This window comes from Erythrolamprus reginae, chromosome 2 (assembly GCF_031021105.1).
Source record: "Erythrolamprus reginae isolate rEryReg1 chromosome 2, rEryReg1.hap1, whole genome shotgun sequence".
NCBI classification, from domain to species: Eukaryota; Metazoa; Chordata; class Lepidosauria; order Squamata; family Dipsadidae; genus Erythrolamprus; species Erythrolamprus reginae.
The window spans coordinates 205,267,423-205,290,527 of record NC_091951.1 but is presented as its reverse complement, the minus strand read 5'-3'; the positions used below and the strand labels follow the sequence as shown (position 1 = coordinate 205,290,527).

Below are 23,105 nucleotides of genomic sequence, written 5' to 3'. Positions count from 1 at the left end.
TTTTGCCGGCGGACCCCGCGGCGTGGCCAGCTCTTCTGGGATTGTGGAGGAGGAGGAGGAAGAGTGGGGGGGGGAGGAAGAAGAGGCGTCGCGGCGGCGGCTGACTTGAGACGCGCGGCACGCGGCTTGGCAAAAACTAAGTGCCGCCAAAGTGGGGGGGAAAGGTTAGAGCCCGCCTCCGCCTCCCTTTCTCCCGAGCTTTGGAAGGAGGGTCGGGCGATCCGGGACTGATAGGATTGGGAAGAAGAAGGGAGCCTCCAAGGCGCGCTGCGTTTGCGAAGCCTTTGGCGGCGAGCGCTCTCCCCGAGTTCTCCGGTTCCTCCCGCAAGGTACGTGACCAAAAATAAATAAATAAATAAACCCGAGGCTCCTGGCCCGCCTCCCGCCCCGCACTTTCAACAGGACCCCCGCAGCCAATCAAACAGCGCCTTGCTGGACTGTTACCTGTGGGACACTCTTGTTTGCTGAGACGTTAATAGCGTGGACACTTAGGAGTAGGTTGGTGTGTGGTATGTGTCACAGGATGGTAAATAGACTGGCCTTCTGCAAAGTGCACCTTCTAGATGCGACTCCCGTGATTTCCGCTCAGCATGGAGAGTGTAGTCCAAGGCAGTGTTTCCCAAACTTGGCAACTTGAAGATATTGGGGAATTCTTGGAGTTGAAGTCCAAATATCTTCAAGTTGCCAAGGTTGGGAAACACTGGTCCAAGGCATTATCGTTTTGGAAGAGCCCTTTTAATAGAAGAGAATATTGGAAGCTCAGTGTCCAGCCTGTCCAGTCAAGAACTTGACTGTTGGCTTGTGGACGTTTCATTACCAGACTAGGTAACATAACCAAGTTTGATGAAGATGAAATCTCTGCAAGCCAGCAACCAAGGTCAGAGAGCACCGAGGACTTGACAGGCTTCTTCTAAATATACAACTGCAACTGGCCACTCAAACTTCAGTACCGTCCATCAGGCCTTAATATAATTTAAATCCTGTTGCCTTCAGTGGAATTCAATTAACCTACAGTTTGTTGGGTTTGAGGAATAACATAAAGCATCTTGGAACTAAATGGTCACCATTTCAATATACTGTACCTCAATCCCACTCATACCTGGCTGCTTCAGTCATTTTTGGAAGTGTTTCAAGTTTGGAAAACAATTTTGTACACTGGGATATGCAAACTTGCCTTATTTGTATGGTTTTGTTGACACTTGGCATAGTGAGGCATTTGTCTCAACAGACTTCCGTGTCAAGAAGATATAGCAATTTGTTTGCTATTCCATTAATCACAGATATATATTTTACCACTTAAAAGGGAAAGAGAAATATGAACTTTAAAAAAAAAAATCAGATGCCAAAACTAAGTTGGGCAGATGCACCACCATTTAAAAAAAAGCCTGGTTGTGATACAATTCAATAAAAAGAAATCAAAGAAAGCCACATTAAACAATTCACATATTATTCATGAACAACCTGATGTTATCTAAGAGAAAAGCAACATTATCTACAGCTTTTTGCCACATATGCATATCCATATATGTGTTTTATGGTACCCATATTGATTTTTTTAAAACTTTCTATTTTTATATGCATACATATCCATTTGAATCATAGATCTACATCTTTTCAAATGGAGGCTATGTTATGGTACAAAACAGATATACACACCCTATGTTACTGTGAAGAACTGTGTTCATCAGCTTTACAATTATTGGATAACTATGCATGGAGAAGAATATATATATATCACATGTTTTTGCTGAATATTTAAAATTAAGGGAGACTAGGATAGCACTATTTCGGCCTTGTTCTGGCCTCATCAGCTAGCCATACCCTTACTATACCAGGGTGATCCAACAGAAAAAAAAAGACATATATATATCACAAAAATATATATGTCACATGTTTTTTTGCTGAATTTGAAAATTAAGGGAGACTAGGATAGATCTATTTCGGCCTTATTTTGGCCTCATCAGCTAGCCATACCCACTGGGACTTGAACCTGCAACCTTTGCCTTGTAAGGCAGAGAATTATCCTCTAGGCTACAGTATCCAATCCCTTCAGCTCTGCACCAGGGAAGGGTTACATATTTTTGTGTCGAATCACCCTGGTGTACACACACACACACACACACACCATATATGAGAGAGAGCGAGAGCGAGAGGTTTAAAATATACACATCTTGAACAACAAACATCTTCAGGCAGTGATGGCGAACCTATGACACGGGTGCCACAGGTGGCACGCAGAGCCATATCTGCTGGTACGCAAGCCGTTGCCCTAGCCCAGCTCCAGAGTGCATGTGTGTGCCAGACAGCTGATTTCTGGCTCTCACAGAGGCTCTGGGAGGGCGTTTTTGGCTTCCAGAGAGCCTCTGGGGGGCGTGGGGGAGGGCGTTTTTATCCTGTCCTAGCTCCAGGGAAGCCTGAGGAGGACAAAACACGAGCCTATTGGGCCCAACCGGAAGTTGGGAAACCGACCATTTCCGGCCTCCAAAGGGCCTCCAGAAGGGTGGGTAAAGCTCCTCAGGCATTGAATTATGGGTGTGGGCACTCGCGCATACACCATAGCGCACATGTGCATGCTCTTTCGGCACCCGAGGGAAAAAAAGGTTCACCATCACTGTCTTAGGGCATCTTGAAGTCCACTGCTTTCATCATTGCTTTTGAGGATAAAAATATAGCAGTTATATTTGTTGGCTTTTAAGGAGTATGTGTAGCTTTTTAAAAAATATGTGCAATATTTTTGTACCATGAAAGATTAGCACAGGTACTCCTCTGGAACTGGTAAGTGTTTTTGCTATCAGTAGTGCACACATGCTGACTGTACAAACCTAACCATTCTGATTTTCCGGCATAGGTATATACAAAAAGAAATCTGCAGTTTTTCTCAAGTATAGTCGTGTCTGATTTTGATACATTAGGATCTCTAAAGGGGTGCCATGGCTCAATGGTTAAAAACATTGAGCTTGTCAGCTGATAGACCAGGTTCACCCACTGCTTGCTCCAACTCCTGCCCACCTAGCAGTTTGAAAGCATGCAAATGTGAATAGATAAATAGGTATCATTTTGGTGGGAAGGTAACAGCATTTTGTGCACTTTGTTATTGTTATTATTATTATTATTATTGTTGTTGTTATTATTATTGTTATTATTATTGTTATTTATTGGATTTGTATGCCGCCCCTCTTCGCAGACTCGGGGCGGCTAACAACAGCAACAAAAACAGCATGTAAATGCAATCCTAAAAATATCTAAAAAAAACACCCCTTATTTGTAAAACCAAACATACATACAAACAAGCATACCATGCATAAATTGTAAAGGCCTAGGGGGAAAGAATATCTCAGTTCCCCCATGCCTGACGGCAGAGATGGGTTTTTAGAAGCTTACGAAAGGCGAGGAGGGTGGGGGCAATTCTAATCTCCGGGGGGAGTTGGTTCCAGAGGGTCGGGGCCGCCACAGAGAAGGCTCCTCTTCCCCTGGACCCCGCCAAATGACATTGTTTTGTTGACGGGACCCGGAGAAGGCCCACTCTGTGGGACCTAACCGGTCGCTGGGATTCGTGCGGCAGAAGGTGGTCTCGTAGATATACTCATGCATATACTCATGCTGACCATCATTTAATTGTTTTTGGATATCACTGGCTCTCAGCTAATAAACAGAGATGAGGATTCCCTCCTAGAGTCAGACAGGACTGGATAAGGGAAACCTTTACCTTTTATGATCTTCCGATAAGTGTAGGACAAGATCAGCTCCTTCAAACAAGACCATTTGTCTTAGTTGACATTGACAGGGAAAAGTTCAAAATGATATTTTTGCCTATACCTTAGAGATATCACACAAGTATGTCTTGGAGATGACACCATGTCTGATTACTTAAAATTACTATAAGCACTCGCTGGAGGGAATTAGAGAGCAAGAAATCACAGTCCAGCCCTAGTAAAACTATGGGGTACAGAATACTGAACTCGACTGTTAGAATTTCAATAGGAAATTTTATTCTTCAAAAAGTTTCCTGCAACACTTTTCTAAAGCAGCCTGATATTATTATTCTGGTGTTTACCACATATGGTGGTGAATTGAGGCTGAAAGGAACACTGTTTATCTATAAATACCTGGCTTACTGTTGGCTGAAATGACATTGGAAATGCCTGCTTTTGGGCGGATCAACAAATCAACAAAGGAAGCTGTCAAGAATGAAAGAATCAGGTTAGATTTGTTTGTTTGGCTGATTGATTTATATGGCTGTCCAACTTGCAAATTGTGATTGGATAATTAACATAAGGTTGCAACAGAACAACCGACAAAAATAAAACCAACAGAGAACATTGCACAACTGAGGCCAAAGCACAATAATATTTCCAAATGGCAGTACATTGTAGAGGATGTAGGTAGTTTTGAGTCTGATTGTGTGTTTGCTTGCTGATTGAATCTACATGGCTGCCCATCACACTTGCATGTAACTCTGGGTTAGCATACACAATGAAAACACAGCTAACAATCACAATATTCAGCCCTTAAAACTATTTTCATTACATGTAATCAATTTGAAATTTGATTTGAAAAATTGATTACTTTACATTTCAGTATTTGAATCCACTGAGAAAACTGGAATAGAGAAATCAGTCAGAATCTCCACATTTAGCTCTATTAGGATTTGAACCACTAATCACGTGTGTATCCAAACAGGACAGAATTGCTCCTTTAACTCAATTGGTTGAATCATTATGCTCTGGATTGACTCAGAATAAACTACTTATACCAACCTAGTACAAATAAACACTGATTCTGATTGTGGTAATAAATAAAAGACTACCCAATAATTTATTGCGTGTCTTTCCGATGACCTGAAGGCATTTCACAAAATATCTACACAATAGGCATACAGTATGTCTGTGAAGGCTTACAGTATAACCTTGGTTGCCCAGGGATAATATCTGAAGGCAAGATAAACAGGAAAACAGTATATGGTTTTTTCTTCATTCATTATATATTACCATTGTATAAACCAAAGCTTGTGTTTTCAATAGTCCTCTCTCTTCCCCTGTTAGTCTCAGTACAGTAATCTGATAATTGGATAAATTGAATATTGCATGGGGGCAGGGCTGGGCCACTTGTTTATAGCATTTAAATTGACTGGATTTATGTCTAGGTGGGAGATGAAGTGAATAATCCCATTTCTAAGCCAGCAGGGGAAGCTCCCAACTAGTTAATCCAATGGCTGTCATAGTATCGTAATTGTGGTTTAGAAGAAACAGATACTTGTTAGAATCAAAGGCTTCTAACACCTTTGCTATCAAGTTAAAGAGGCAATTTGAAGATTCCACACACCTCCAGCTATTTGTGAATACAGACTGAAAGATGTTTCCTTCCATTTCTGAGAAGACAGCAGAAATCAAAGCCCACTCAGTGTTATGCAGCAGAAGTGAGAAGCATCAGAAAACTCAAACTCACTGACAAAATGTAGGTATGGAAGCTGGAAAGTTTTCTACTATTGCATAAATGACCCACATCCAGTAACAGAGAGATTTAAACCCTGAGATTTAGACCTTTTGTTCAGACAGATTCAAAGGAATTAGGTCTAGCTTCCCATAAGGGGCCCAACTACCATCTCCTGCTATATAGCTGCCAGTATCCAATCATGAGGAACTGGGGTTTTGCAATGTCTCTGTGTAGCAGTGGTTATGCCAGTGATGGTGAACCTTTTTTCCCTTGGGTGCCAAAAAAGTGTGGGTGGGTGCTATTGTGCATGCGCGAGTGCCCACACCCATAATTCAATGCCTGGGGAGGGTGAAAACAGCTTCCCACATCCCCTGAGGCTCCCTAGAGGCTGGAAACGGCCTGTTTCCCAACTTCTGGTGGGCCCAATAGGCTCATGTTTTGCCCTCCCCAGGCTCCAAAGGCTTCCCTGGAGCAGGGGGAGGGTAAAAACCTCCTCCCCCATCCTCTCCTGAGGCTCTCTGAAAGCCAAAAACACCCTCTCAGAGCCTCTAGGAGCAAAAAATCAGCTGGCTGGTACACACATTGGAACTGAGCTAGGGCCCCAGCTCATGTACCAGCAGATATAGCTCTGCGTGCCATCTGTGGCATCCGTGCCATAGGTTCGCCATTACTAGGTTATGCTATCACAGGGAATTGCTTTTCTCCTTGTCAAAAGTGTTATTTTCTTCCTTGATTGAGTTTTGAACCATTAAGCACAAAGTATTCTATTCGGGTCTCCTATCCATTGCTTCCTGAAAGGACAGGTAGTTCTCAACTTACAACAGTTCACTTAAGTGACCATTCAAAGTCACAACGGCACTGAAAAAAAGTGACAATTTTTCAGTTTCCAACATCCTCATGATGATGTGATCAAAATTCAGACGCTTGGCAACTCCATATTTATGAGCCGGGGTGGCGCAGGAGGTAGAGTGCTGTATTGTAGGCCACTGGAGCTGACTGTAGATCTGTAGGTCAGCAGTTCAAATCTTATCACCGGCTCAAGGTTGACTCAGCCTTCCATCCTTACTAGGTGGGTAAAATGAGGACCTGAATGAATGAATGAATGAATGAATGAATGAATGAATGAATGAATGAATGAATGAAAGAAAAAATAAATAAACAAATAAATAAACAGGAGATTCCTAGAGAGGCCCCACGGAGGCTTCTCACCACCTTTTCCGGCCCTGTTTCCTTTTCCGGCCTTTTCTGGTTACAGTTTTGGAGGCTCGGGTTTGAAAGTGGAAAATGGTTCTTGAGAAGAGGCAAAAAAATCTTGAACACCCGGTTCTTATCTAGAAAAGTTTGTAAGTAGAGGCATTCTTAGGTAGAGGTACCACTGTACTTACATGCGTAGACACAAGGTGAAGTGAAAACTAACTAACTTTAGCCTATTGTGCCTATGCAGTCATTGGTTTGTAGCTGATCAGTATGTTTTGGAAACCCAAACACTGAGCTTGTCTTACGATACTTCCAGATTTAAGGATGTTTTTGTGGGGCGGGGGGGGGGGAGGAATTCTTTATCAGCACACTTGTCATTCTTGCAGGTCTTTTTCCTCCTTGAACTGATTAGTAGTACATGAACAGGGAGATACATGTACTTCTCTAAGGCACCCGCCCAGCAAGCAAGAGGCCATGAGTTCAAGTCTCACCTCAACCACGAAAGTCAGCTGGGTGACTTGGGGCAGTCACTCGCTCTCAGCCCAGCCCACTGCACAGGGTTGTTATTGTGGCACAAACAGGAGGAGGAAGGTATGTTGGATTTGTTCACTGCCTTGGGTTATTTGTAAAAATAATAAAATGTGGGTTATAAATAAACAAAACTGTCTATCTATCTATCTATCTATCTATCTATCTATCTATCTATCTATCTATCTATCTATCTACTATCTATCTATCTATCTATCTATCATCTATCTATCTATCTATCATCTATCTATCTATCTATCATCTATCTATCTATCTATCTATCTATCTATCATCTATCTATCTATCATCTATCTATCTATCATCTATCTATCTATCTATCATCTATCTATCTATCTATCTATCATCTATCTATCTATCTATCATCTATCTATCTATCTATCTATCACCTATCTATCTATCTATCTATCTATCTATCATCTATCTATCTATCTATCTATCTATCTATCTATCTATCTATCTATCTATCTGTTATTAGTTGGATTTATATGCCACCCCTCTCCGAGGACTCGGGGTGGTTTATAACATATAAAAACAACAATTACAATAGCTAAATCCAATTAAATTAAAATTAAACAAACAATCTAAAACCCCAGCTGTGTTAAAAATCAGTCATACACATTCAAACAGCAATCATACAAACATTCATCAGCCAGTGGGCTAAGATCTAATCGCCCCAAGTCTGGCGGCATAAGACTCTTGTGAAAGGTGAGGAGGGGGGGCAGTGGGAATCTCTGATTCCAGAGGGCTGGGGCCCCCACAGAGAAGGCTCTTCCCCTGGACCCCACCAAGCGACATTGTCTAGTTGATGGGACCTGGATGAGCCTGACTCTGTGGGACCTAACCGATTGCTGGGACTCATGCTGCAGAAGTAATCTGGCCCAATGCCTGTTGGTGAGGAATTTAGGGAGTTAAAATTCACATCTTAAATTTGTCATGTTTGAGAAACACTGAATTAATGATCTTACTCACAGATGTTCAAAAACAAACCAATATCCCCAAGATGTCCGGTTCTAGTCAAGTTATACATATGTCCACATGGATATTTTTTGATCTGCTTAAAAGCAACCTATGAATCTTAGTTTCCTTTGAGTTATTATGCCCTTTTGCTAAAGCCATAACCAAATCAACCTAGGAGTATTGTTTCTTTATTTCTACTTGCCATGAAAACACCACCATTAACTCTGTAAACCTTACAAGTGCTAGGTAGAGTTACCTCTAGATTGGAATGAGATGCCCTGAGGCTGAAAGAATAGTGATTTTTCTAAGGTAACTTGAGTTCACTGCTGAAATGAGATGTGAACAGGAGTCTCTTTGATTCACAATTTAGTCTTCTAATTAAAACTGTACATAATCAATCTTTAATCAATTAGTCTTGGGCCATTTCCATGAGAGCATATCACAGTATACTAGAACTACTTCATGAAGCCAAAATAAATTGCATTGTAATTCAGTGTGATTTGCACACTCAGTTCATTTTATCTTAATTACCAAATCATGGTTAAAATTGTTTATCACAATAAATGGATTAGGTGAGTGTATGTGTAAATTATGTAAAACTATATTTGATAATCTTAGAATATTTTACATAATCTGGGCGAAAATGCCCTTTGTAACCTCTTTATACAATGTAGGAGCACTTTCCTGAAAATTAAATACGCATTTCAAAATTGCAAGCAATATCAGATTATAATGGAGGTCAGGGCATTTTTATTTATTTATTTGTTGGATTTATATGCCGCTCCTCTCCGAGGGCTCGAGGTGGCTCTTTTTCTGAGTTTTTTTTCTGTTTCAGGCAGAAAATCTAAGCAACAATGTTATTCCACTAATTAATTTAAGACCTCAATTTAGCAGGAAATAAGTGCTCTTACAATTCCCTTTCATTTTACCTCCCACACTACTGCTCTTAATAGTACTTGAAACCTGTTTTATGGTTGGGATCACCACTGAGAAAAATGTTGATACAGATTGAAGTGCAGTTGTTTCATTATCCCTATAGTCCGTAAAGCAGAGAAGGCAAAGTATTACCTGTCCTTTTAAAATCTATATATTATATTAATGTAACAAATAACTCTCCTTGAAGGTTCATGTTTTTTCAGTTTTATTTGGAATACTTACCGTACATGACAATTCTATTGAGCCAGACAGTGTTTGGAGATTAGCAATCCCCTTCTAGCAGTACTGTACTGAGTTCCTATGTCTTGTTATGTCACAAATTGTTGTAGTTTATTCAGCAAATTGCAAGTCTCAAAACACACTGAGCCTAAACCAAACTAAAGAACAACGCTCTTCACAGAATTTTCCACCGAAGAGAAATTTACTGGTATCTCTATGTCTGGACTCTAGGATTTCTAGGTGACCATATTACTGAATCCAGACAAATTTCCTATTATACAAAAAAATACAATAATGTGTCTGTGGACACTACTTCAAATTTTAAATTAATTTTCTTACTTGGTAATACAGTACTGAGCTTTGCATACCCCATCTGTGATCCAATCCACAAACATTATTAAACCATAAACAACATTTAGTGTTGCCTCGGCATGCTATTTAATCCAGCCAGTGGGGCTTCTGAATCATGGTTTATGATTTAACATATGGTGAGAACTCAGCAAAACCTGGTATTTTAAACAAACCATGATTAAACAAGTCATAGTTTAATCCTAGAGACATTATATCCTTGTATAAAAGAACTGGCCTGGCCTAAAATTTAGGTGTCTCCTGGCCTTATTTATTTATTTATTTATTTATTTATTTATTTATTTATTTATTTATTTATTTATTTATTTATTTATTTATTTATTTATTTATTTATTTATTTATTTATTTATTTATTAGATTTGTAGACTCGGGGCGGCTTATCTATTCACCCCAGGAAACAATCAATTTCCCCAATGAACTAAAGGTACCTAACTCTGACTTTCCATTGCTTAAATCCTCAGTTTGTATTGTTGCAGTCTGAATACATCTACAAGTACTGCATAACCGAAATCACTGTGCCCCCAATTTCTTCATTTAAAGGGAAAGTGACAGGTTGCAAAACAAAAAAAGTCCATCTTTTGCCCCATTTTTATTTCCAAGAACTCTTCCATATCCCCCAGAAGCATTTTTTAAAATAAAAATAGCAGGTTGCTACAGCCAAATGCTTTGTTTTGGAAGGTGCTTCCCCCACACAATTTTCAGAAGAAAAGAGAACGGTAAGTTCAGTGTGGTGATACAGAAGCTAAAGAAGGTGGCAGGGATCAAACCCACCAGTTTGCCTTTGGATAATTCAGTGTTTTGTGACGGCTCATACAATCCACCCTCGTGGTTGCGTTTTTGTGAATAGGAGAGCCTGCCCATGGCAATCATTTTGTTAGAGTGCACGTCACTTTGAAATGTGTTCACCAGCAAAGAGAGGTTTACCCCCATGGCCTAATAAAAGAGCTCTATCCAAGAGAATTTCTTACTGCCTCATTTTAACTCTGATTTTCTTGAGCCAATTGCTGCTCCTGTCCTCAGAAAGTTCATGCATTTACATGGCTCCAAAATCTGAAGGATGTCAAATTTATTAGGTTTAGAAAACTAGAGTAAAAAAGGTAGACAAAAATGGCCTTTAAATTATGATTTTTGCTATTTATTTATTGTATTTTGGTCTGGCTTTTAAAAATGTTTTAAAGTATTATGTTATATAATAGTTTTAAATATTATTTGGGATCACCTGTTTTTTATTCTTATTTGCACTCTGGACATTTCAGTGTAGTTTGATTTAATTTAGCTCTCCAAGAGTCTTTTGACTGAAGCGGATAGAAATTAAATCAACCAACTAATTAACTAATTCATTAAGTGGGGAAGCCTAATTAAAGTAGTCCCTCAAGAATCCCTAATGGAAAGAAAAGTGACCAGCAGCAAAGTGGATAGATTTCATTATAACAAGGATGCACTGTTTGAAAAGCCAGATTGGAGACAGATTTTCAAGAAGTTCCACCTCTGTGGTTGATATAAGTTGATCCTGAACTGACAGCAAACGTTATGGTAATACCTGCTTATTGCATCCTAGGTAACTTTTACTTAAATTATTCAAAATATTTTTTGGGGTGTGTGAGCACAACTTCATCTCTTTGTAGAACTGACTAATACAAGGGAAAGCAGCTTCCTAAGAACTATATGTGGCCCAGAACATTTTAAGTTTCTTGTTGGCACATTCTCCTGCAAAAACTCGGTTCAATTATTTTCCCATTCTGTCAATCTTGGCAAATACATATTTATCTATCTATCTATCTATCTATCTATCTATCTATCTATCTATCTATCTATCTATCTATCTATCTATCAATCTATCATCTATCTATCTATCTATCTATCTATCTATCATCTATCTATCTATCTATCTATCTATCTATCTATCTATCTATCTATCTATCTATCTATCTATCTATCTAGTCCAATACACAATGAGGGGATGCTTTCCTCTTGCCTCTTGTTGATGTTTAATCCTGCTGCCCTTCTTTCTTCATAATTATTACAAAAAGAAATGGACAGCCCGGCTTAAAGACTGGCAGAATGGGAAGCTGAGCTCAGAGAGAATAAAATTAAGCAAAGCGGCAGGCGAAGAAAGTGGGCAGGGCCTGGGATGACTCAGAGCTGAGCTAAGCCATAATCAGTGTCAGGAGCCATGTTCCAGTAAGGCATATTTGCGGAGGCCCTCACCCTCACTAAAGGGATGAGTAACAGAAACAGGGAAGGATCGAAGACCAGTGCCTCAGGTTAATAGCCATTTTCCTTGCCTCCGTTGGGCAGCCAGCAAATATCTCAGGCTCCACTTAGACAGATAGTTTTTCTGACCCGGAGAAGCACTGTTCCTAAGTAATTCTAATTCACTTTACTTGGGACTTTACTTGGATTGGATCTTTTGGGCAGTTTCGCAAGAGCAGGAGGGAATGATCGTTCTCATCTCAAAACCCAAAATGCTGTGACAAGGATAGCCTTTTTGCTTAATCAATACAATCTTGTGTTTGTCATTGTGTCGAAAGGTCAGATTTCACACACATACACACCCCACACACATCTCCTCCCGATAGCAGAGTTGTTCCGTCGTTATGGAAACAAGGCACACAGAATATTTTAGAAACATCAAATGTGCTAAAATATAATGAGTGGGAAGCCAGAAGATAATCAAGTCTCACCCAACATGAAGGTGTGTATTCATATTGAACGGTAGGGAAAAAAACCTTCCCCCCCCCCTAAATATGTTAGGTAGTCCTCCTGTTGAACCATTTTTTCAAGCACTTATCAGATGGTCATTAGAATGCCTGAGAAGCCATTGAGAAGCCTCTGCCCAGTCTGGGACTCATTGAGATACTGGAGATTAATTCTTTGTCTTGCAACCATTCAATAAGCAACCAAACTTACAACTAGGGCACTGAAAAATAACTTAGGACTGGTCCTCACACTTATGATCCTCAGTCACATGATCAAAATTGGATGCGTGGCAAGTGTTCTCATAAGATGCAGCATCTCAAGGTCAAATGATCGCCATGTGCGACTTCCCAGCCAGCTTCTGACAAGCAAAGTCAATGCTCTCTCAGCTAACTTTCTGGAAACAAATTCTCGAAATGTTAACTATTCACTTTGTCTAGTGAAAATATATACTCCAGTGAATTATTATTATTATTTATTGGATTTGTATGCCGCCCCTCTCCGTAGACTCGGAGGGGCAGGCAATGTTACTGATGAGCAGCCAGTGACTTAAGAGTTCATAAAGTCATTAATCTCCAATGTTTATTTCCAGTATTACTACCCAAATAGCAAGCTCGTGCCAATGTAGTCTGTCACTTCTGCAAAGGGAATCTTATTTACAGTCCAGAGGGGGCAAAAAAATTAATGGGCCTCCTATGTTTAAATTTGCAGAATTTATGAAATAAATAATCCTTTTGACTGCCTTGGGGAACAACTGAAAAAGTATTTTAAAAATAGTGTAATATGCTTCATGTAACAAGACAAATGGGAATATTGCTTCAGTAAGGATGTTACATAATCTGCAAATTTTTGATGCTTTGGTATACAGTATATTACTTGGGAAGGATGGGAAGTCTAGAGACACATTATGATAGGGCTCAATGAATGTCCGTTTTATTTTTGTTTTTTATTAGTTGAAAGGGACCTTGCAGGTCATCTAGTCCAACCCCCCGCTCAAGCAGAGACCCTACACCACCTCAGTCAGATGGCAGCCCAATCTCTTTTTGAATGTGTTGAGTGTTGGGGCATTCACGACCTTTGCTGGCAAGCCGTTCCACTGGTTGATCGCTCGCACCGTTAAAGTTCTTCCTTATTTCCAGGTTGAATCTCTCCTTGGTCAGCTTCCATCTGTTGCTCCTGGTCCTCTAGTGCCCTGGAAAAGTGTGACACCCCCCTCCTCCTCTATGCAACAACCCCTCAAGTACCTGTATACTGCTATCATGTCCCCACTGGCCCTCCTTTTTGCTAAACTATTCATGCCCAGTTCCTGCAATCTCTCTTTGTATGTCTTGGGTTTCCTGTCCCCTTATCATTCTGGTTGCTCTCTTCTGAACATTCTCTAGGGTTTCACTGTCCTTTTTATAATGAGGTGACCAAAATTGTACTCTGTGTGGTCTGACTACGGCATTAGAGTGGTATTATTACCTCCCTGGTCTTGTAGTGTATCCAAGCTTAAGATTGTGTTGGGTTTTTTGGCCAGCGCTGTACACTGCTGGCTCTTATTTAGTTGGTTATCCAACATTGAACTTCATTTTGTTTGTTTGAGCCCACAGTATTAGTCTATCGAGATCTTTCCGTATTTTGAGCCTATTCTCTGTAGTATTGGCTACCCCCACCAGCTTAGTGTCACCTGCAAATTTCATTAGTTCCCCCTGTAATCTCTCATCTAGGTCATTGATGAATATATCGAAGAGCACTGGGCCCAGGATTAATTAATTAATTAATTAAATTTTGTGATTTACTTTTACTGAGTGAAAAATAATATAACTCTGCAATGTGTGTTGAACGGTCCAATATTTTTTATATTCTTTGACATCTTTCTTGCACACAGTACATTTAGATCTTATTGGCTGTAACACCCAGCATGATCATATTGTTCCCAGTTTATCTGGTATATGGTATCTTTTGTGAACAAAATCATGAATTACTATAGCCATTTATATTGCATAATATAGCCCTGTGGGCAAGGGGGAAAAAAGACAGAACCTTGAAGAGGAAAAAGAAATTAGACATTAGCAGCAACAAGAAAACATGCCATTACTGAAATTTTTTGAATGCTAAGTGGGGCTTATTTTGTTGTAAATCAGATATTCCTATTTTAGACAAACATAGAAACAGAGCCGTTAGCACAAATCTAACCTGTGACTATAGAAATTGGCAAATACAATTTTAGGCTACATCTGTAGAAGCATAGTTTCAAATTACAGGAGGGAATAGTTCCTTTTGTACTGTTTTATAATATCTCATTCCGAACACTATGTTAAGTTCTGGACACCACATTTCAATGATGTTCAGAGGCCTAGAAAACTGAGTGATACGAAGAACCTGTAAGCATTTAACCTTGAGAAATCTTGAGGTATGATGTGGCAATCCTTCACTTATCTGAAACAATGATGCATAGGTCAAAACCTGTTCTTCAGCATTCCAGTGCTGTTGTTGGAATAATATATCTAAGTTACATGGTAGTAGATCCCAAATGAGTGACAAAAAGGTTCCAGCTTGAGAGTAGAGCAGTTACTCAGCGAGAAAGCCAGTATCTCTTTACCTCATGTCTTCTTCACTGAGAGGTGCTATAATACACATTTCTGCATTAAGCAAGGAGCTGGGTTCTATTGTATGAGAAAATACAAAGAATTATGGAAACAACTGAACCTCCCTCCTCCTGGCTTCCATAATGGCAGCAGGAAAATGGAGATCAATCTTAATGCCTCATTCATAAGGCTTGGAAACTCAATTATTTTAAAATAAAAAGAGGAAGTGGAAACATCTGCCTTTTGCAAAGAATAATCACTATAAGCCACACAAGGTTTACATAGGAGAATATTTTTTATCCCAGATAATTTTATTACAATCCAACTGTTCTCAAAAGGATCCACGTAGAGATCTGCTATACTCCATGGGGCACTGTTGGCAGTTTGTCTTCTTCCACCTAACAAAATAGCTTCTACCGGTAACGATCACAGTGCTATAATTTCATAAAAAGTGAAGGGTTTATTTTAATTGAGCTTGACTTCTGGTATTTTAAGAGACATGACTGTGTTTTCTTCTTAGGAAAGACACAAAGGTGTTTTGCCATTACCCTTTAATATTTTTCAATTTTCTGGTGTTACTATTAGCCAGATTTAATTTTATTTAACTTTTCGCTTAGTAGGCTGGTTGTTGTACTTACTATTATAAATACCAGTACAGTACACACATGCTGTGAAATGGCATAATTCTATAGAAGTCCAGAAAAAGTACTAAAAGTATTATCAAGTGTCACAGTTCAACTGAGCAGCTCAATTTAAGTTTTGTTAAAATAACAAATTTCAATTCTTTGCCAGGAAAATATGTCTGAAAAATATGCTACCTCCAACAACCACAGTAATGAATAAATACTGTTTCCTATGTTAGGAATAAGGCCTCAACAAACCCAAAAGTTCCTTTCCCTTCCCAGTTATTAGCAAAATCAGGATAAATTAGTAAAGGAATTTGGGGTAGGGGGGAAGCTGAAAAAAAATACAGCTATGAACATAACAGATCTGGAATTCGGCTTTCCTAGGAACATCACTGTCTTGCTAGGTAATAAAGTGTTTGTTTTTGGAAAAGAAACTTGGTATAAAATACAATATGCTAATTCCTTTGATTACCAGGTCACATCAGAGATTGCAGTTTAGGCCATCAATTCTGCTGTTCTTGGCAAAAAAAAAATTAATACTAAGGTGCAAGGTTGCTTAGCTTCCAACAGAGCGGAAGGAGGGAGGAGAGAGAGTGTGTGTGTTCCAGACCTTCCTCCCAGCAGTTCGCAGAAGGATCCTGTTAGTAAATTGCTTCTGGCCCCAAAAGATTCATCAGCACTCACTCAAGACCTGAAGCTTGCAGGATTTATGGGGCCACTGGGGCTGGGAGAGAATGTTCAAGAAGCTCAGTGACTTTGGGCCAACCTTGGCACCTCCTAATGGAAAGAATTAATGCATTCCGCCAAGCCCCAATCTCACCAATGTTCCCTTCCCCACTGAACCTTTGGCAAGGAAAAATCAGAACAGAGAACGGAAGTGAAATATTTTAATTTCAATCACACACAAAAACACACACATGATATCAGGCTAAAAAACAAGCAAAATCGGGAGCCGCGCTTTAAGCGACAGCTTGGCATGAGAAGAATTCTCATGAAACCATCATTATTTTGGTCCTATAAAGAGTTTTATAAAGAACAAAGTAGGTTACACTGGAGAAACAAGATTTCTCCTTTCCTCTTCTCCTGTACAGCAATGAGATGCTGTCTTTTTAAAAGAGGGATGAGACAAAACGTAGCTTTGCAGCTACAGTTTTAGAGAGAAGGGGGAAAAAATCTGTCATTACAGTCACAAAGATGACGGCCCCCCAATCTAAAAGTGGTGCCGCTTCGTCTTTAAACATTTAGGTTATTATCACCCCCTGCCCAACACACACCTGCTAGCAATTCCATAGGAGAAATAAAGGGCAGGCAATGGTTTAAGGCCTTTGTAGGAGGGAAACAACAACAGCAACGTGGGACTAGTAGAAGGTAAAGGTGGGAAAAGCAGAGATTCAGCTTCTTCTGTGTCTACTGCTCATTGGGATTTGGGTTGGCATCAGGATACATGGTGAGATCGAAGGTCAAGACTTTGCTGATGACACAGTCCCCTTGCTATTGGGGAGAGAAAAAAGAAAAGAAAAATGGTACAATATGTCCATCCTGTTCTTGTTGTTCTACAGCAGCTGGATTCAAAATCAAATATGAAGATTAAAAAAATAAGTAGTCCTTGAACTGCAACTTTAATTGGGATGGGAATTTCCATTACTAAGCAAAGTGGTTCTTAAGCAAAACATCATGTGACCACACCTCTTAGCAACAGCAGTCCTACTTGTGGTCATTAGGCAAGGACAGGGGTGGGCTGCTGTCCGGGGGGGAGGGGACGTAGTGCAGTAGCATAACATAGAAACATAGAGAAACATAGAAGATTGACGGCAGAAAAAGACCTCATGGTCCATCTAGTCTGCCCTTGTACTATTTCTTGTATTTTATCTTAGGATGTATCTATGTTTATCCCAGGCATGTTTAAATTCAGTTACTGTGGATTTATCAACCACATCTGCTGGAAGTGTGTTCCAAGCATCTACTACTCTTTCAGTAAAATATTATTTTCTCACGTTGATTCTGATCTTTCCCCCAACTAACCTCAGATTGTGCCCCCTTGTTCTTGTGTTCACTTTCCTATTAAAAACCCTTCTCTCCTGAACCTTATTTAATGAGGAGTGAACCTCTATGCAAATGAGAATCCCAGCATTCCCTTGAAGGGAGGTTTGCCCCCAAGAGATCATCCCTAAGCATTGCCTTTGATTCCCCAAATGCTTTCATCTTGCCTTCTAGCGGGGCTGCCTTAATATGAGAACTCAAAAATCTCAATTTCATTCAAGGGAAAGAAGCGTAATATGCTATCTGAGATACATCTTCCTCCACTATCCACATTCCTACCTCAGGGTAAACACCAATGAGACTCTCAGCCTTGGTGTAGAACTCCTCCTTCAGGGAAATAACAATGGCCTGGAAGTTGCAAGTCGATTGTTCCTTGATGTAATTGGCTACCTGTTTGGAGAACGGGGGTGGGAGGTGGGGAGAAAAGGATGAATTGGCAGTCACCCAAATCTTCCCCAGAGAGGCTGTAAAATTTGCTCGTCCATTCAATCCCACCCACCTTTCCAATGTTGGTGTTATCCAAAGCAGCATCAATCTCATCCAAGACAAAAAATGGAGCGGGCTTGTAGCTGGGGACAGAAATGATAAACAATCACATGAACATAGAGTTGCTTCAATGGAGATAAGCTTCCAACCCCCTCTATGCTGTCCACATTCACCTGCAGTAAATATCAGTTTCAAGAAAGACTGTCCTATCAATTGCCATGTTAGATACTTCCTCTGTAGAAGCTTTGTACATACAAAGGATTCTCATATTCTAGGCAGGATATTGTGACACCGATCAGAAGAAAGAGCGACCAGCCCAGATCTCCTTGGCCGGACCAATCTCTCTCTCTCTCCTACTATATGCAATACACCCATGGCTTTCCCTGCTAACTGTTCTGTTTCCTGCATCATGCCTGTTATTACTAAAGCTGCCCATAAACACTTCTATATCCAACCTTGTAGCATTACTGGGGCTATGTGTATTTTGCTCCCCAGAACTACCCAGGTATCTCACCTCTGATAGTCTTCTCTGAAACTCTCCTTTTCCTATAAATTTTGATAGCCCTCCGTTTCCCTGAGAATACTGCTAAAGACTAGTTAGACTCTTCATGGCTTCTACCACACACACAAAGTGGAGCTTGCAAGAAGAATCCCAGCCTCATCTAACCCTCCTTGCCTAGCACAGCTAGCTAACCTCCAGCAGCCAAATGAAAGGATGTAGTTGTTCCTTTAAGCCTGGAAAAGGACTTCTTTGTCTAATAAGAAAATAAGTAAATGAGAGGGGTATGAGGCTAGTCGTTTAAAAAATGAATTTATTTTAATCGTTTTATTCATTTTTGAAAACAAGGGGAGCCGAATTAATAGGGAATTTCCCTTAAATGCAAAAATGATAACATTCTATAAACTGAATCAATTCCTTTTAACATATAAATCCAATTTTTCAAATGCATAAAAATCTATTTGAGAAAGCATTTCTCAAAATTACCAAATTTATGTAGCTATTTTTTATAGGCGCTCAGAGTCACTTTGGAGTGAGCGGCATATAAATACCCATAAATAAAATAAATGCATTTTAATCAACAGATATTAAACCACAATTTCTATTGGCAAGGTGATTGCAGAATGTTCTAATGTTAAAAAAGGTTTGTCATACTCAAAATAGTTTTAGATACATTGATATAAACCAGGGATGCATTTGTCCTATTGATTCCACCCTCCAAATCAGAATCTCACCAAAGGAATCCCTAGAAACTATGCCAAGACAAAGATTCTCAAAATATGGCATCCATCTCTTGGGATCTGTTTTGTGCCCAATGTGGCTACAAGCTTTCCTTTGTGATCTCCAAAGTCTCTGTCTCATGTGACACTTCTGTTGTGACTGGACATGTCATCCTGGCAACTAGGCAGGGCAACATTCCATGGCACCTGTAATGTTCACAACACGTGACCTCTATATCTACCTGATCTTTCAAAGCACATTCTCTGGGCTTATACTTTTTTACATCAGAAAAAGAGTTTCAGCTAAATGGCTAAAATGTAGACCTACCAGAAATTGTATACCCTTCAAAGTGTTTAAAGAAGAATGAGTCATCTCTACAATCCAGCTCTTCTCCCCCTTCCCCCCTTCTACTATTGTTCCAAATCTCAACTCTGGATAATTCCAACTCTGACCAAATCTTCCTTCAGAGCAAGTTTGGCCTCACCTATGGATAGCGAAGAGCAGAGCTAAAGCTGCCACTGTCTTCTCCCCACCAGACAGATTGTCCATTGGCCTGAAGCGTTTGCCTGGGGCTACGCAATTGTAGTTGATGCCATCCAGGTAAGGCTCTTCTGGGTTCTCAGGACCTAAAAAGGCCTGCAAAAGAGGGGGGGGGGAATAATGGAAGAACTTTAAGAACAAAACATTTATCATTTAAAGTACTATGAAATTATACCCATACCCAAGAAGGAAAAGGGAAGAATATACGGTCTATTTCCAGGAATAGAGGGCGTTGATGGGGCTCCATGTTCAGAAGATCAAAATTGTGACATTAATTTTTTCAAGGAAGGTATTAACATTTGTGGTCATGACAGTTGAAAAAAACCCTCCACCCCTTCATTATATCATCACTGATTGGGGGGCAAGAATGAGAGCTGCACTTATTTCCTTCTCTTCACAAACAGTGGGTGCTATTTCAATACAACCGTTTATGTAGTTCTTCAGGCAGCAAAAGGTACAGGCAAAAGTAATTGGTTCTGCACAATTAGGACTCTGAGAGGGGATCCGGCTGTTGCCAGGAGCAAAAACTGGGGCAATGAACTACACAGGGGGCAGCAGATGAAAGCCTCACTCTTGGATTAAATATTATACTTTGCTGCATACGAATGAAAGAACAGCCACTAGCCTCTGATCTGTCTTCTGTGTGCTGAATGACATTTTTGCAGACAATTCTATTTGCAACTGGAAAGCAAATTTGCATGAATCCAATTTTTACCTGACTCCCATGAGAATGAAATTTTGATGTCTAATTCACAGCAAGCTGGCTCTCAATTATACTCTTTCCCAATCAAAAATTGGCTAATTAGGGAAAGAAAACAGAGTGCTTGCATGAACACAAGCGCGCACACACACACTTGCTGTTTGTTGAAAGTTTCATTCCATTTTAAGACACAGCATTCATTATAATGACTCACAAAATGTTGAGCCTCAATACTGTGCTACCTCTTCTTACGAACTTCATTCGTTCTGCGACAGGTTCTTAAGTAGAAAAGTTTGTAAGAAGAAACCATTTTTCCCTTAGGAATCAATGTAAAAGGAAATAATGCATGCGATTTGGGAAACCACAGGGAGGGTAGAGGCCCTGTTTCCTCCCAGGAGATTCCTAGAGAGACTCCACGGAGGCTTCTCCCTGCCTTTTTTGGCCCTGTTTCCTCCCAGGAGATTCCTAGAGAGGCCCCACAGAGGGCTCTTCCTGCCTTTTCGGGTTACAATTTTGGAGGCTCAGGTTTGTAGGTGGAAAATGAGAAGAGGCAAAAAAATCTTGAACACCGGTTCTTATCTAGAAAGGATCGTAAGTAGCGGTGTTCTTAGGTAGAGGTACCACTGTAGATCTAAGGTAGAAGAAATGTATACCTCAGGTCTCAGGATCACAAGGTCCTTGTAATCCTTAGACATAGCCCTCACTTAACACAAAAAGTCTTTGACCAATGGGAGAAACTATTACATAATTAAATAATGGTGAGTAATTTTATCAGTCACCTTTAATTTTGCTATACTAAAATGAATAACATAACTTTTGCATGTTTTCCCTGGTCCCACCTACTCACATCTCAAGTAGATCCATGACCCACAAAAGTACGCACTCTCCTTCATTAAGGTACTGGATTGCGTGTATGCTTGGATTCTGAAGAAGCGCTAAACTGTATATTTGATGTGGCACTCAGCTTTTTCAGAATCTTTGACTTGCAATTTTTTTAAAAAAAGAGATGCAGTGTTTGGTAGTTTTAGGGCTGAAAGGATCTGCCTTAGTGTCTGAACGTTGTCTGCAAATGCACAAAAGAAAAAAAAATGCCTCTGTAAAAGAGTGGGTGTATGAAGCATCAGGGCCTTACTTGCCTCTCCCCAAAAGTAAGAAGACCAGAATAGAACATCTGTTGAAAAGCATGATGCAACTTAAGCAATTAGGCAAAATCTGCACAACTAACGCAAGTCATAGAATCCTGCTTTTTCTTGATTTAGTCATTGGATGTGCTGCTGGCACGCAGCCCTCACTTCAAATATGGCATCCTCACCTGGGCGCTGCTATTTCGTGACAAAGCCTTGTAGATCTCATCAATGTTGGTAGCGACTGACTCAAAGCAGAAGTTGAAGCGATCAAAGCGCTCTTTTTTAATCTGCTCGAAGGCCTGCTTGGCTTTCTTTGCACGTTTCCGGGCAGCCTCAAACTCTGGTAGAAAAAAAGGAGCAACCATAAATCATCCCATCTTTTCAGCAAAAGGCCCACCATAAAGATGGACATTCCCCAAGCTGATGCCCTTCGGAAGCACTGGATGCTTGCTCAGAAACAATATGGAGTAGAAATCCAGCCCCGGCAGGGCATCTGTTTGGGGAAAAGCCGAGATAGCTGAGAATGCAAAAGTGATCTGGTACCATCAGAGGTCTCCTGGAACTTGTCCCTCACACTTTCCAGCTTCTCCATAGCCTTCATGTTTGGGGCAGCAATTCGCTGTAATATGCTCTGTTGCTCATTCAATTTCTGCTGTAGTTGATTCATCTCCTGTTTGATCTCATCATCAGACTGAGCGTCCTTCAGGAAGAATTAAAAGAAAGTAGTACTGGGAGTCAGAGAACCAGCTTTTGCAAAGGAACACAACACTGGTCTGTCACTCCCGGAAGGTAGGAGTGTTCCAACAATTCTCTCAACCCTAGAGCCAAAGACATTGTAACCTTATCTAAACTCTTTGGGAAAAGTGAATTATTAGTGAGTCTTACAAGTTGCAAACTCATCTTTCCTTTCTCTCAATCACTCAAAATACTTGAATTTCTGAGTTAAGTTCACTCTCGTGTTTTAAGCCATGATGGTAAGAAAAAAATAACTGAGACTCTACATTTTGAAGTAAAACACAATTATATATGCAGGAAAATCCTGTATATATATTTTAAATTAAAGACTCGTTAAATTTATCTTTTAACTATTGTTTCCAAAGGTGTTTTTTTCCACAAAGGGTACAGTTCTGATCAAACTTCAAATAACCTAACAAATATAAGGAGATGTCAAGAGCAATGAAAAAGTAGACTCAAGTTGTAGCTGCTTTGATGTCTGAAGGCCTTTGATGTCCGATCCTTTTATCCTCTCAATAGTCCAAACTATAATATGCCCTCTTCTTCTGACTACTCATCTTCTATGGAAATCTAAAATCCTTGACCCTTGATTGATCTTCTGCCTTCAATGTTACCTAATATTGCTATCTTTGTCATGTATCAGATATCTTATGGTCAACTTTCAACTCTAATAATAAATAAAATAAAATAAATCCAAACATATAT

The 23,105-nt window shown here is 40.0% G+C and overlaps 1 protein-coding gene and 1 long non-coding RNA gene across 3 annotated transcripts in view; one reads left to right on the top strand and one right to left on the bottom strand.

Annotated features, from left to right (window-relative positions):
• Positions 1-80: 80 nt before the first annotated feature.
• LOC139161817 (uncharacterized) lies at positions 81-22,455 on the top strand. 2 transcript variants are annotated; one of them, XR_011558161.1, is made up of 3 exons: positions 81-329; positions 7,017-7,221; positions 22,356-22,455. It is a non-coding gene; the product is annotated as an uncharacterized lncRNA (long non-coding RNA). The 2 variants fall into 2 exon arrangements; XR_011558160.1 differs by lacking the exon at positions 81-329 and adding an exon at positions 4,019-5,454.
• The window catches only part of SMC1A (structural maintenance of chromosomes 1A), a 41,452-nt gene continuing 34,773 nt past the window's right edge, over positions 16,427-23,105 (bottom strand). The window contains exons 20-25 of the mRNA XM_070741438.1: positions 22,209-22,365; positions 21,851-22,005; positions 19,783-19,934; positions 18,093-18,162; positions 17,873-17,983; positions 16,427-17,044 (exon numbers count right to left, since the gene is read on the bottom strand). Coding sequence (XP_070597539.1) covers positions 16,961-17,044; positions 17,873-17,983; positions 18,093-18,162; positions 19,783-19,934; positions 21,851-22,005; positions 22,209-22,365 — 729 coding nt within the window. The 3' untranslated portion in view covers positions 16,427-16,960. The remainder of the gene's footprint in view (positions 17,045-17,872; positions 17,984-18,092; positions 18,163-19,782; positions 19,935-21,850; positions 22,006-22,208; positions 22,366-23,105) is intronic.